The sequence below is a fragment of the Vidua macroura genome, chromosome 3 (genome assembly GCF_024509145.1).
Source record: "Vidua macroura isolate BioBank_ID:100142 chromosome 3, ASM2450914v1, whole genome shotgun sequence".
Lineage (NCBI taxonomy): Eukaryota > Metazoa > Chordata > Aves > Passeriformes > Viduidae > Vidua > Vidua macroura.
This window is the reverse complement of record NC_071573.1, coordinates 94618584-94632303: the sequence shown is the minus strand read 5'-3', so window position 1 is coordinate 94632303 and position 13720 is coordinate 94618584. Positions and strand designations below refer to the sequence as shown.

Here is a 13720-nt window from a genome sequence, read left to right as displayed (position 1 = left end):
TTTCCTCAAACACTTCACACCCACAAATGTTTAGTCTTAATTAGCCTACTCCCAGCATCTTAGTCTAGTTTTGGGCAGATTTGTTTTATGATGCTGATTTCTTGCAAGGGAAAATAATGTTATCCATTCATTCTGTATGTGTTTCTGAATATATATGCATGACAGAATTTTAGTATCAATTAATATCTTTTTCAAAAATACAAAACTATCTTCTTTATTTTGAAGTTAGCAGTTAGATCTACTTACTTACAAGAATGTAAAGGATCCTTCCAAATATTTTTATTATAACTTTCATTACTTATAACTGATTCCTGTGCAGCCACATTAGAGGACAAGCATATGAGTTATACAATATAGGCAGATCATGTGAGCAAAGTCTCCATGGAAACTGCCTAATTTGTGCTTTTATTTAATTAGAGTTGTCCATTACCTCTCCAAATGAAGTTTAATTTAAATTCATATGCCAGTCATTTTTTAAATTGTGTATGACTTTTCATCCATCACTTACTGAGATTTCTTGTAAGGCTGTATTTTAGTAGACTGAGTTTATTTAACAATTGACTTTATAAACAGGATGTTTATTTGACAGCTCAGCTTATCCAACATGCTTAACATGCTTGGAATTAATTTTCTATGCAGTATCTGTGCTATACAACTCATTGTTATCAATTAGATATTCTTAACCTCAGAAATTGTCAAAACCTTGGAACAATTGCTTGAGAGATACACATGAGTATATTCACTCATTTTGCTTGCTGTGAGATAATTGGGAAAAAATTTGAGTACAAATAAAAAGTGTAACCAAGACCAAGAAATATGCAAAATGCATGTGTTTGTTAAATTGAGCATTGAAGCAGGCAAAACTATGTGTCTACTGAAAGCCACACAAAAAAAAAAAAAAAAACCAGCTGGTCTCATTGAGGTACTCCTAAGAAAAGTCTGAGTTGGTTTGACCTTACAGATCTGTCTGCCTGAGGGCATGATAACATGAACTGATATGAGTTATTTGGAAGTCATTGGTCCTTGGTTGTGCACCAGAAAAACATAGTCTGCAATACCTGATTTTATCTTTCTTTCAAGAGCTGCTGGTTGAATGTATACTGAAAGGATATGAGGTACTCCATTATTTCCCAGTTCTTCTTGGGTGTCTTATAACATACGTACATGATAAGAAAGTGGCAGGCTGTGTATACTCAATAATTCCCACCCATCTGAGACACCAGCAAATGTGGAGAACAGGGAAAAACATACAAAACATTAAAAATGTGGTATTGAGTAAATAGATGAAACATATTGCTGACATATTTTGTATCATAATGTACATATTCTGAAGCAAATCTTGCATCTCATGGAATCGTTACTGACCCAGTTTTCTATTTGCATCTCCATTATCTCAGAAATATCTAGACTAGGTGCCTGGTCCAAAATTAGTTTATATGCCAGCATGACAAGAGGGTGATGCAGAGGCAACAAACTGCAGCTCTGAAAGGGATATAAGCAGGGTAGCTCAGAGCTGCACTCTGGTGCCAATCAGGTGGTTTCTGCATTCATGCAGCATATACATGTCATCCAAGTTTAAATACTCTTTCAGAATTTCAGAAGTTATCTCTGGAAAAAAAGTAAATGTTATTGGTAGGAAAAAGTCATCATCACAATATTATCATAGTTCACAATGGCAGAATTGAAATGCTTCTGTATAGAAGGTAATAAAAGTGGCCTAACAAACATGTGTGGTAAGTGCTAGAGGTGCAGGTGGAGGACCAACAATAAGGATTCTTCTAGAATAATTACATGAAAGCTAAAACTCAATACAATTTAATGTGACTAAGAAAAATTGGAAAGAACAATGTAAAAGACATTACAAAAAAGGCATTTATGAATATTATGTGATATTAGTGATTTGAAAATGTCTAGCAAAATTTAAATAATGATAATAATTAATAATATTACTGATAGAAGAAAACTTGAAAAACTGGCAAAGGGATAGATACTGCAGACAACAGCAACTCAGCAGCTTCACTTTAAGAGAAGTCCTGAATGGTAATAGGTGTCACTGAGTGGATTTAAAAACTAGTGGAGAGTTATGTCTGGATGTAGAAAAATATCGGAGTTATTAAATAGCTACTTTGTTTCTGTCTTTTCAGAAGAAGAGGGTGGCGATCTGCTCAAGTCGAGCTTCAGTTTTCCAGGGACGCCAGAGGAGGAGCTAGGTACAGATACATCTCTCAGATACCTGGTACCACTTGTGCACCCCGAGGCTGGGTGCAGCCGCAGGCTGGGGCACAGGAGGCTGCTCTGGGGTACGGCCTCGCCCCGGCCATGGAGCCTGCCACTGTCACTGACAGTGGCCAAAAAACTCTCAGTCAAATCCTTCTGGGCATTTCTCACCTGCTATATAAGGTTAGAGAATGCAAAGGAAAATCATCAGTTTTGAGTAATACTCAGGCAACTGAGAATTCAAAAGAAGGTATTCAAGGAAATTGCCAACCTTCTTTCTTTTGTCTTTTTCTCTTTGTCTTACTCTTTAGGGAACATCCTAAATGCAGACAGAGTGTTCAATGTTACCTTTTCAATTTGAAAAAATAACAGAAGCAAGAAATCAGAAACTCTTAAATCCCATGAGTGAAATCTTGATACTTCTGTCTTACAAGGCTAATACTAAAATGTCCCTCTGGCTTCAGTTTTATACATTTAGATTGTGAAAAACTGAGTTTCTGTTCCTGGAATTTCATACTCAGATTGTCACTGGTTTATGTGAAATCTGTCAAAATTTTGACTTATATGCAATTACTTCATGTGGTTATTTTTAGAAAAGCAATATGGGAAGTGGTTTCTATGTGTTTGCTACTTAAAGCTCACTTTATTCAACATGAGCTTACTTACATTTCAGAAGTCAGTGTAAAGTAATTTTTCTTTTTGTGCATATGCTCATGTTAATATATTGCAACAGTTTATTTTTTGTTATTTGGATGTTGTTGTAGTTGACAAGAATATTATAAACTCTTGCCCGGACTGTATTATTACCCACTGCTAGGAAGATAAATTATAATTTCCATGTTAAGTAAAACTACCCAACAGTTAGAACAAGATAGGTTGTGTCCTTATGTTTAGCCAATATCTTAGAAGAGGATTCAAGTAGTGTTGCCACTCAATTGCACTCAAATCATGGAGTGTCAAAAATGTTCAACGTAAAAATATCTGTACTGGACTTGTTTATTCACTTAACATTTCAAAACAAGTGAAGAAAAGCTACAGGATACATTCCAAATATTAGACAGAAGAATGTATTAAGGAAGAGACTGAAGAGGCCTCAGTCAGTTTCTGCCTTAATCAAAGTGATGTAAAAGGGAAGATATCATTTAACATGAGGCGTCCTAGGAATCTCACAAGTGGATCCTATGAGTTATGAAATGAACAAATATCTCAGCCTTCTTGGACATTTGGCATTTTTTCACCCTGCTGTCCCATTTCACAGCACACAGGATGGAGTTCAGATACCTGGGTTAGAATTAATCTCATCTGAGATTTGGAAAGTATTTCAAATGTAGATGTCTAAACTGTAGATCTCGGGACTTCTTTTATAGTCAATGAAGAGTGATAGACTTTTCTAGGACATAGCAGGTTTGGCCTACTTTAGAAGCTTAATGAAAAGAGAGATAAGTAATGCTTTAGAAGTAAGTCAAAATTGTTCTCCTTCCCATTTGTTTGAGAAAGAACTGCAGGACTTCTGGAGCTAGAGTAAATGATGTACAAGTCAATAATATTAAATGTCAGATTTCTATAGGAGCAAGGACACTCTTATGAAATAGGTAGTCAAAGATATATTCTAAGTGCCCAATTATCCAGAACCCTGACTAGGAAGAAGATGGGGATTAGTCAGAAACTAGAAACAGGAAAGTAAAACAGCAATAAGAACAACAAATAACAACTAGACTGCAAAGTTAAGCTGCTTTCCAACATTTCAACTATTTATGGCCAAGTGACTGAAAAAAATATTCTAAAAGCAAGGAAAAATCTGTCCTTGCTCCTCAATTCCTTATTACAGTCTGAAAGTAAGTACCAAAGATTGCTAGATAATGCATGGGAAAAGGTGGATGGCTTTAATATTTTCAGAATAAAATCCTGTCTCCTGACAGAACCTAATCACCAAACTGGAGGTGGTCAAAGTGGACTGGATAGCATCAGTACTGTAAAAATATATAATGTAAAACATAATGTAAAAACATATCCCCTTCTCCCCTTGAGAGAATCACTGAAATTGGGAAGACTTTCAGAAAAGTTGTGTGATAGTTAGTTAAATTCTGTGTAGATAAGCTCTGCAGTTACAGCTATGCTAATGTGCTACCCCTTTAGAGATGGATAGGACATATCTGTCCTTCTGTCTTTGCCCCAGTGTTGTGCTCTATCGCATGAAGATTTGTGTTCAAATCAGTGAACCCTATATATAACATGAGTGAAAAAACTGCAAACAGATCTTTCTCAGTCTTCATTTTTTCTTGTTGCTGCATATGTATGAAATTAATTATTCATTAGAGAGAAATATGGTTCTGGGTGGATACTCTAATCCTTGGACTATGGAAATGGGCTTGTTTCTTTTCTGTATTTACATTACCCAATGACTATGTCATAATTTTGTATGAGCAGCGAGACAGACTGCTGACAGGCTGTTAGAGACCTTCATCCCTGAAGAAAACACAGAAAGGGCTTTCCTTGAGAAGTAAAATAAACTGCCCTAAGTCAAGACAGAGTCAGGATGATGCTCTTTGAGGTAGCTCTAGCTGCAGGGCCATTCATTTTTCTAGGCTCTCATTGTCCCGAGGAGCTTCAGGTTGTGATCTCTCTGGTACTGAATGATCTCTGGCTCCAGGTCCTTGTTTGTAAAATGAGTTTAGAATTTCCAAGTGAGGTTTGTGGCTTTGGTGGGGTTTAATTAATGTTTGCACAGTATTCATGAGAATGAAAATGCTCAATAGTTATTAAATAATATTTTTAATAAAATCCTCCACTGCCTCATTGGAAAAAGGTATCAAGGGATAGGACTGATCTCAACTCTTTTCCACTATTGATTCTATAAAAGAACTCTTTAGTCGAAACAGGCAGAAGAGCATTGTATTCCTTTTAAAAAAAGCTTATCCAAGCATTATCAGTCAGTTTCTGAGAACATTACTTCATGGCTTTACCATTAATATTTATTTTGTTGCCAGAGTTCAGGGTGATAAGTATTATTGTTACAAGATTTGCACTCACACCAAAAATTCCTATTCTTTTCACTAGGAATAACTCAAATAAGAAACCTCGTTAGCCAAATAAGAAAATAAAGGTAGCAGGGCGTGGTGATGGGAGCAAGAGATCTGACTTTTGATGTCAAGCAGATCACTGTAAGTCTCACAGAAACTGGAGTTCCATCATTCCAAGCTTTCTTCTAGCTGGTGTCTATATCATCTAAACAATGTTACTGTATTAGGAAAAAAAAAAAAACATTTAATGAAACTACTCTTTTCTATGCTATCTGAAAATTTCTCAGTCTTGTTTACTTTAGGCATGTAAAGGGTAAGGCAATATTTTGCTTTAGGTGTCTGAAGCAAATAGTGCAATCTTAACAAGAGACATAGAAAAATGTCTCTTTGAAAGGCATTCAAATAGTTACAGAAATGTGAACTGGGAAGATGGGATGAACTTCTATCTAAACATAAGATTTAATAGGTAGTACATGCACAGAGTAAAGAGGGGGAAATAGATTATTGAAAAAATATTTTAACTTATTTTTACAGGTAAGGAAAACATTTACTTTACACAAGTTCTATAGTTAGCAGCATCTCATGTCAAGCAAAGAAAGAGAACTTGCACTAAAGCTCTTTACTGCAGTAAATTCCTGTTTTCTCTTCAGGAATGGGTATTGAGTTGATGTTAAGGAAAAGGTTGAAACCTGTAAGACAGGTTGCAGTTACTAATAATGCTCTTAACATGCCCCAGTTGCAAAGTAAACTGTAAGGGAGTTTAAGGGCAGGTTACAAAAATGTATTTTCATTTCACAGTTGATGCTTTTGATTAATTGGTAAGGTTCAAGTGTCAGACAGTAACTCATGGTTATTCAATCACTGTTGATTGCATGATCATGCCTTTATGACCTTATGTGTTGGAAAAAAGAAAGGACATGGCTGTTCTTGAAATGAAAACATTAATAAAGTCCTGACTTTTCAGTCTGTCTGTCCTTCTACCATGCACTCAGTGCAGTCAGTGTCTGAACACTTCTCAAGGATTTTAGTTTCATGTGCCAGGCATTACAGGAAATTTTTCCAAGGACAGAGGAGAGGTTGTCAACAAGCCCTTGACTCTTGTCTGTGCTACATCTATGCCTTGGTGCATCTTCCCCCAGAGCATCCAGGGATAGTTCAACATATGTAGACTGACTGAAGCTGGTGGGACTTCAGCCAGACACATGGCTTGGCCACACAGAGTAACCACTACAGTGACATTCATCCCAGTAATCAGCAGGCACAGTAACATTCTGGTATTAATTCCTAGATGAGCCACTGACTGAATGTTTCCCTGGATTGTGACACTAACATTCAGAGGTACAGAAGTTTTATCCTAGTTCTATGGGGAATTGAAGTAGGGAGTCTACAAGAGACGTGCACAAAGGATCACTGCAATCCAGATCAGCCTCTCATGGCAATTGACACCCCTGCCCATGGCATTGTCCTGAACTATGCAAATAACTCATGGCTGCCAGAAAACTTGACTGAAGATTTCCCAGGTTAATCCTCTAACCACAGGGCTATCTTTCTGTCATATAATAAAAAATACGTAGCCAGGTGGTTTGGTATGACAATATAAAAGTCTTTCAAATTTACAAGAGATTTTAAATATGACGTGCCCCGATATGATTCAGTGTCACCCTATATTTTGTTTATTGTGACGAGATTAACAGATACTGCAAAAAGAAATAGCCTTTCTTATTTGTCTTATTCCACCATGTCTTGAAATAATTCCACTTCATATTCTTTGTTTTTCTGTACCCAAAACTGTAATGTAGAAGGTTATTGATGTGATAATCAAGACTGTAGAAAACATTAATGAAATCATAGGAAATGTTTTTCAAAAAATGAATTTTGAACTTTAAATTCCTTTTAGTTATGCTTGAGAACTTATTCTTTAAATTACTTTCAGTCATAGAACAAAATCATATCATATGGCCTGATCATGTAAAAACCTGTTAACTGTCCAGCATTTTAATTATAGGTTGTTGGCAACAAATGCCTACTAAAAGTCTGCAGATCAGAAGCTATTTCTAAAAATTAAATACCTCATAATGTCAAATGACTGCAAAAATCCCATTAGGCCCAAGGTAAATTCACAAACAGGTAAAGATATTTCTAAGGATGTAACAATAATCAAATAGGATATTTGTAGTGAATTATTTATCCATTTCTACTACAGAATAAAAAGGGAGTTATGCAGTCATAAACAAATATTTCTGTTCTAAATGACTTCACAAAGAAGGGACATTTTTCGCTCCCTCACGGCCTGCTGACCTCTGTAACCCCTGGATGCATACCTGACATGCAACATTTACTTTCACATAAAGATTGTGATGGCGGCAGAGATGAGATGATGATGATGATGGTGACGATTGAGATGAGATGAGATGATGAGATGAGATGAGATGAGATGAGATGAGATGAGATGACTGACTGCTTAGCCACACCTTCCTTCTTCAATGAGTGTATTCACTAGATTCTCCCTTTTCAAAAGGATAAACTGGAAACCTTTTAAATGTATTTCTATAATGAACAGCTTAAATCATGTACTATCAATTTCTTCAGGAAAAAAAGCTACCTTACTCTACCTCCACATTCATAATTGCCTGCTTAGGTTCTGTTGGGAGTGGGACAATTTTGGCACAACCAGGGTGGTGGAGATGCTTCCAGAGTGGAGGTAAATGACCGCAGTTCTCTGTCAGAGTGCTGGGCACATAGGTAACTGTCTTCCCAAGGGAATTTGCACTGGCAAATGCAGTGCAGCAACATAAACATCAGCAAAGATTGCTAATGCAATCCCAGCTTTCACTGCTGAGTTCAGTTGCCACCTTTCATTGTGCAACTTCATTTGTTTTTCCATCTATTTATAATGTCATTTCTCTTCATAAGAGAACAGACAGCAGCATATTGAGATACCTTGTCTCAAACTCACCCAGAGTAGGGGTATTTAAACCACCACCTTGTCCCAGGAACAGGAGTCACTGTTTGCCCCATCACTGCCACATGGAAAATCTGGGTGCTAGTGATTGTGGGCACAGGCAATTAATGTTTGCAGTGTTTGTCACAGATCCAAAACAGAGCTCAGCCAGGCAGAAAAGAGACAGCACCCTGATTTGAAAAATTCCCAATCTGGAGGTTATGTAAAGAGGAAGATTGTCTGCCTGTTACTATGGCAACAGGTTTAAAAGGGATCTTGTCACCAGGCTGCTATTTCTTCCTGTACCCCACAGGAAAATCAGGATGAGTCCTCCTCCATCTCAGTGGGTTGAACTCAACAGAAAAGTTCACTATACAATGGCAGAGCAGCAAGAGGCAGCACCAAAGGTGTACACCTGAGCAGATAATGATGAACTCTGAAAAGAAAATAATTCTTTTGGGTCAAACTAAAATTTTGGCTAAAACTAAAATTTTTTGGAGAATCAAAAATCTGTAAAGAACTGATGCTGAAGCAAACAGAAAATCAAATAACTTTCTTCAGTTCTGATAAATTAAAAGCTGAATTAATTTTTTTAAAAAAGAAATATAAAGGTAATTTTGAAATACAATGGTATTTTAAATTGAGCAGTCATTGTTCCATGGCAATAATCAATGGTTTTGGTGATTAATTATTACATTATTTCTTTCCCAGAAGAGCACTCTGTAAAATAAGTGAAGTCTTTAAAATATATCCATGTTTTAAATAAATAGTAAAAGGCAATTTAGAGGGAATATACAATAAATACTTTTGCTTGGATACGTGAGCATTAGTTCTTGCAGTCCCCTTAGTATTGGATGGAGTGGAAAACTTCCTCTGTGATATATCATCATAAAAAGTGGACAAATTCAGAAGAATTCCAAAAGCATTGAGAAAAAAAAATCAGGGAACAAGGTAATAAATGTCAGCTTTTTTTTTTTTTTTTTTTTTTTTTTTTTTTTTTTTTTTAATTTTTATTTAAGAATCAATGATAAATATTTCTTAATAGACAAGAAACCCCAGAGATTTGGTGGTTACATCCAGCTGAGTAGTTGATCCAAGTGTTTGAATCCTTGGGATTAAATTTTGGCAATTATGCTATCACAGGCAGTATTTCAAAAGAACCAGTTTCACCCTTCCATGCCATGATCTTTCTGACTGGGAATCCATGCAGCTTTCTAACACATTTATTCCAGTCCAGCACAAATTGTGCATTCTGCAAAATGCAGCCCTGATTAGAGATGATCTACCTCAAGTAACACAAGTGTCATAGGTAAAATGACCAAGAACTTTCTCAGCAAAGGTTCACAACTAATCCTGGCCACATGAAGTTAATGGGAGATTTGTTACTGCTATCAACATGACAAGGATTTCCCTTGTACTTCCAGAGCTGTGCATAGATTTCTGTGTATGCCTTTGAGTTGTACTCTGCAATTACTTTGGCTTCCTTTAATTGCTGAGAAAATAGTGGCAGTTTTTTTGACCACGAGGGAAATGGATTGTCTCATGACCTAATAACTGCAAGCAGCAAAATTTTATCCTTTAGGAAAGAAAATCCATAAAGCCAGGCACAATAAGGAACAAAAGAAGTTTAATGGTGAAGCGCCAGCATTTCTGCTCTGTATTTGGAAGCATTATAACCAATTGTTCAATGATATTCACATAGTGAAGCCCCAGTTGACTCCCTGCAGCTGGATTTTTCCAGAAAATAAGCTGATGTGTTAGTTATTTTAGATCAATCTAGTTCTGCTACTTTATATTTTTTCTAAAACTTTGCTGATCATACAGATTCTGTGAAAAAATATTAGTCATAAATCATTTTGTAGACTTACCTATGTTACAGCACTGTTGAAAGGTGAATAATGGCAATATAGTTCAAACTTGAAAAGCACTGTGAAGGCTGTGTGCTGCATACTCGTTGGTACCAAGACATCACACACTTCAAACCAATGGAAATTAATTTTGCACAATCCTGAGGAGTCCCTGCATTGCTCTGCTCTGTATCCTGGAACTTTATACAAATCCCATATTGCCTCTCATGGATTTCTGTCCTGTCCTTTTTCTTGGCATAGGCACAACATTGTGACTTTCATCCTCTCCATACAGTCCAAGGGCTGATTTTTCTACCCAGAAGATGTGAGAGGTCTTCATTCCTCAGATACTATTTCCACATTTCTCCATTTATACATATAGCATGCCCTGTTCTCCATGCCAGGCAGACAGTGTTGTAACCTGGCTTTAGCTTGTCCCTGGTCACAGCTTTCCTCAGTTAACACAATTCTGTACTTTCCTTCCTCCCAGTATATTGTTCTTTGAGTCCCTTACCAGCCTGTTCACCACCTACAAGGTTCCATTCTTGCTCATCCACTATTATTTTGCACTCCTTTTATTATATATCCTTTTCTCTTATCATGCTTATTTATCTCGGAAAAAAATACCTTGTTGGACAGTCATCTACTATTCTTTATTTGAAAAATGGATTGATGTGGAAAATTGTTGGGCTGAACAGCAGGATTTGTGCTATCATATATTTGTTCCACATGCAGACACTTGTGTAACCATGCTCAAAACTGACTACTGAATAAATTGCAGCATTCCACATGGTCCTTACTTCTCCCTTTGGATTTTCTGACTTTGCTCCAGTTTGGTATGTTCTGGACTCTGGTGTTGTTCTAAGAATACAATTTGAATGCCCATTTTTATCTACCATGGGAGTTATAAAAACCATCTTACCCTTGATCATTATTTGTCATGTGGTTCCACTGAATTAGCTTGGGCTGTCAAAACATTTTCTGTGGTTTAGATGTATCTGTGTGCCTCAGATCACCTAAATTTATGCATTTTTGATGTAGATTTCTGCACTGGAGCTTGTCAGCCACTGTTTTTGCCATAGTCAGCAGGGACAAATATGTACATGAAGGGTAGTATTCATCTGTCATTCTTGGACATACAGTCCAGGCTTCAGAATAATCATGCCTGTTTCTCAGTCAAAAATAAAACCATATCCAGACTGTGTATTTGTAAGGATCTTTGGCCGGTGTTGTTCCTGAAATCATTTGTATGTTATCAGTTCCTATTTCCATAGTATGAAACTGTGATGGCAACAATTTAACTGTATGGGCTAGACACACCCTCCAGCTCTGTTTACACTGCTAATGGATACATGCCTGCCACACAGTGCCCAGGATTCTGAATAGAGAAGTATTTGTTTTTCAGGTTTATGTGTCAGAACAAACCAAGCAGCCACATGCAGCCCATGTGCTGTTTGACAGCTTTGGGCATTTTGGTGTTTGGCTTTAGGTCCTCAGAACCCCCTACTTCTTTCCTTTGGCTGTGCAGAGAGACTGGAGGCATAAAGTACCTCGTTGCAACAGTGCTGCAAGAACCAATATAACTTGTCTTTGAGGGGATGCCACTCAATGTTCAATATTTCAATTAAGCAGCCTGAGCAGTTACGTAGGGATTCACGGATAGGTCAATGCAGTGCATGAAAAGCACATGCATCACCAAAAATACAAGTCATCTTCTGAAACTGGTCATTCAATCTTTGCAATTTTATGTAAATTTTATGCCAGATGCTGTGCTACATAAATAGATTGGAAATCTCATGAGACCATAGCAGAGGCTTCAGGCATTTGTATTTCCAGGACCTCTTCCTTGCATTTGGCCAATTAGTCAGTCTTCTCAATCCCTGTAAATATTCATTTTAAAGGCTAGTATAGAACAGAAAAAAATACTGTAACGAGTTAATGAGGAAACAATACTCAATAATACTACTTAATGCAGACCTTGGACAGACATTTTTCCAGCTAAAACATTTTAATTATGCATTTTCATGTTTAATATCTACTTGTTTAATTAATATGCCCATTTTCCCAATATTTCGTTATTTATTAGTTATAGGTTAAGCTGTGAGGATATATTTTTCATAATGCATTTCAACTCTGATTCAACTGTGTGAAACAGCAAGATGCATCAATCTGTTTTTGTCTACCACCTCTCTTTGAAAGCTAGATTAGGTATGTCTTTTCAGCAGTGCATTTTCCTGGTTACACTAGGCAGAAGAACAGTTCCTTCTCCAATGAAAACAGCACAGATGTTTCAGATGGGAAAGCAGTTTACTGCAAGACTTATACAGTTAAAGCAATTCAAATTAATTTCACAATAGAAAGAAAAGTAAGAAAAAAATCAGGCATCATTTAGTAGTTCCAGAAAGTATTATCATGCCCTGAAAGCTTGCTTCTAATATGCAACACACAAAAAGATTTGTGGAGACAAGAACCTCTTTTGAATGTCAGAGAAGTTTCTGTGTTTTTCTATTGATGCTCTTTAGCCAAGAGCAGTGTTCCAGGAACTCTAGAAATGCACAGCTTTTGTGTTTCATTACTTAGAGGGTTTTAGCCTTCTAGCCTAGAACATTAATAACAATTCTAAATCATAATTTCAAACATTATTCTTGGTCCTTGAACCTATCTTTCTTTTTATACTGACTAGCACAAGGAAAAATCTTGGATGATCTAAAAATAGTGGCCAGACCCCAAACACAGTCACACCAACGTCTGCTTGGAGCAAGAGAACAACTCTCAGAAAACCCAGAAATGAAAACAGGAGGGGAAAAAAAAGCAGGACACAACATGGCATAACAGGGAAAGATTTGAAAGAGATAGGAAGGGATGCAGAAATCCTTCCATCTGCTGAGGTTAAAGGTTGCAATATCTGCACAGTAGTCTCTGAAAAAGAAGACCTTTAAGGGATTTTCAGGGTTTTGGAATTACTGGATTCTCTGACATGACAGCCCATGTCTTGTTCTAGGTCCACCCCCAACCCCAGTCTTTAAATATTATCTGACTATCCATTGAAGTTAGTTGGAAGATTCCATTTTGCTCTGATGAAATCTTAAAAAAGCCATTCCTATGCTCTCATATAATATATTTTCTCTGTTCCTATTCCTTTATCTCTTTGTCTGCTTTGGGTTATGTTTATTTTTTCTTCTGTCTCCCTTTAGCTCTTTAGTTCTGATGGTGGTATTTTATGTTTTTAGAGTGATTGCCCAGAGCAAACATGAGAGCTGCTGTCAAACTTCAAGTTATAGACTAAAACTTCAGTCCAATTTGTCATTATTTGATCTGTCAAATATGAAACTATTTAATGCTACCAAAATATTAAATTTATTTTGGAAGGATTGAGAAAAAAATTGCTGTAGCTTTATGAATTTTTATGAATTAGCTGTGCTGTGGTCATTGACCATAGACACACTTTTAGCCCCTTGCAAATGCTAGGAAAGCATGTTAGCTTAATTGAATTTTAAGCTAGGACATTTTACTTGGCAGACTAAGAGCTAGTGCATGGGCAATTACACTGCTCTGGTACCACATAGTAATTCATTCAGCCACATCTTAACTGTTTCTTCAAGCACTTCAGTCTCCTGAAGAAAGTTGACTGAATAATACAAAGCACACATTACTTGATAAATTTATATATTCTATTTCAAAATTCTGAAGATTTT

The 13720-nt window shown here is 36.6% G+C and overlaps 1 protein-coding gene across 8 annotated transcripts in view; it reads left to right on the top strand.

Annotated features, from left to right (window-relative positions):
* Positions 1-13720, top strand: part of DLGAP2 (DLG associated protein 2) — a 448267-nt gene that overhangs the window by 350258 nt on the left and 84289 nt on the right. For all 8 annotated transcript variants that reach the window (XM_053973318.1, XM_053973321.1, XM_053973319.1 and 5 more), the window contains one exon: positions 2145-2210. In XM_053973318.1, coding sequence (XP_053829293.1) covers positions 2145-2210 — 66 coding nt within the window. The remainder of the gene's footprint in view (positions 1-2144; positions 2211-13720) is intronic.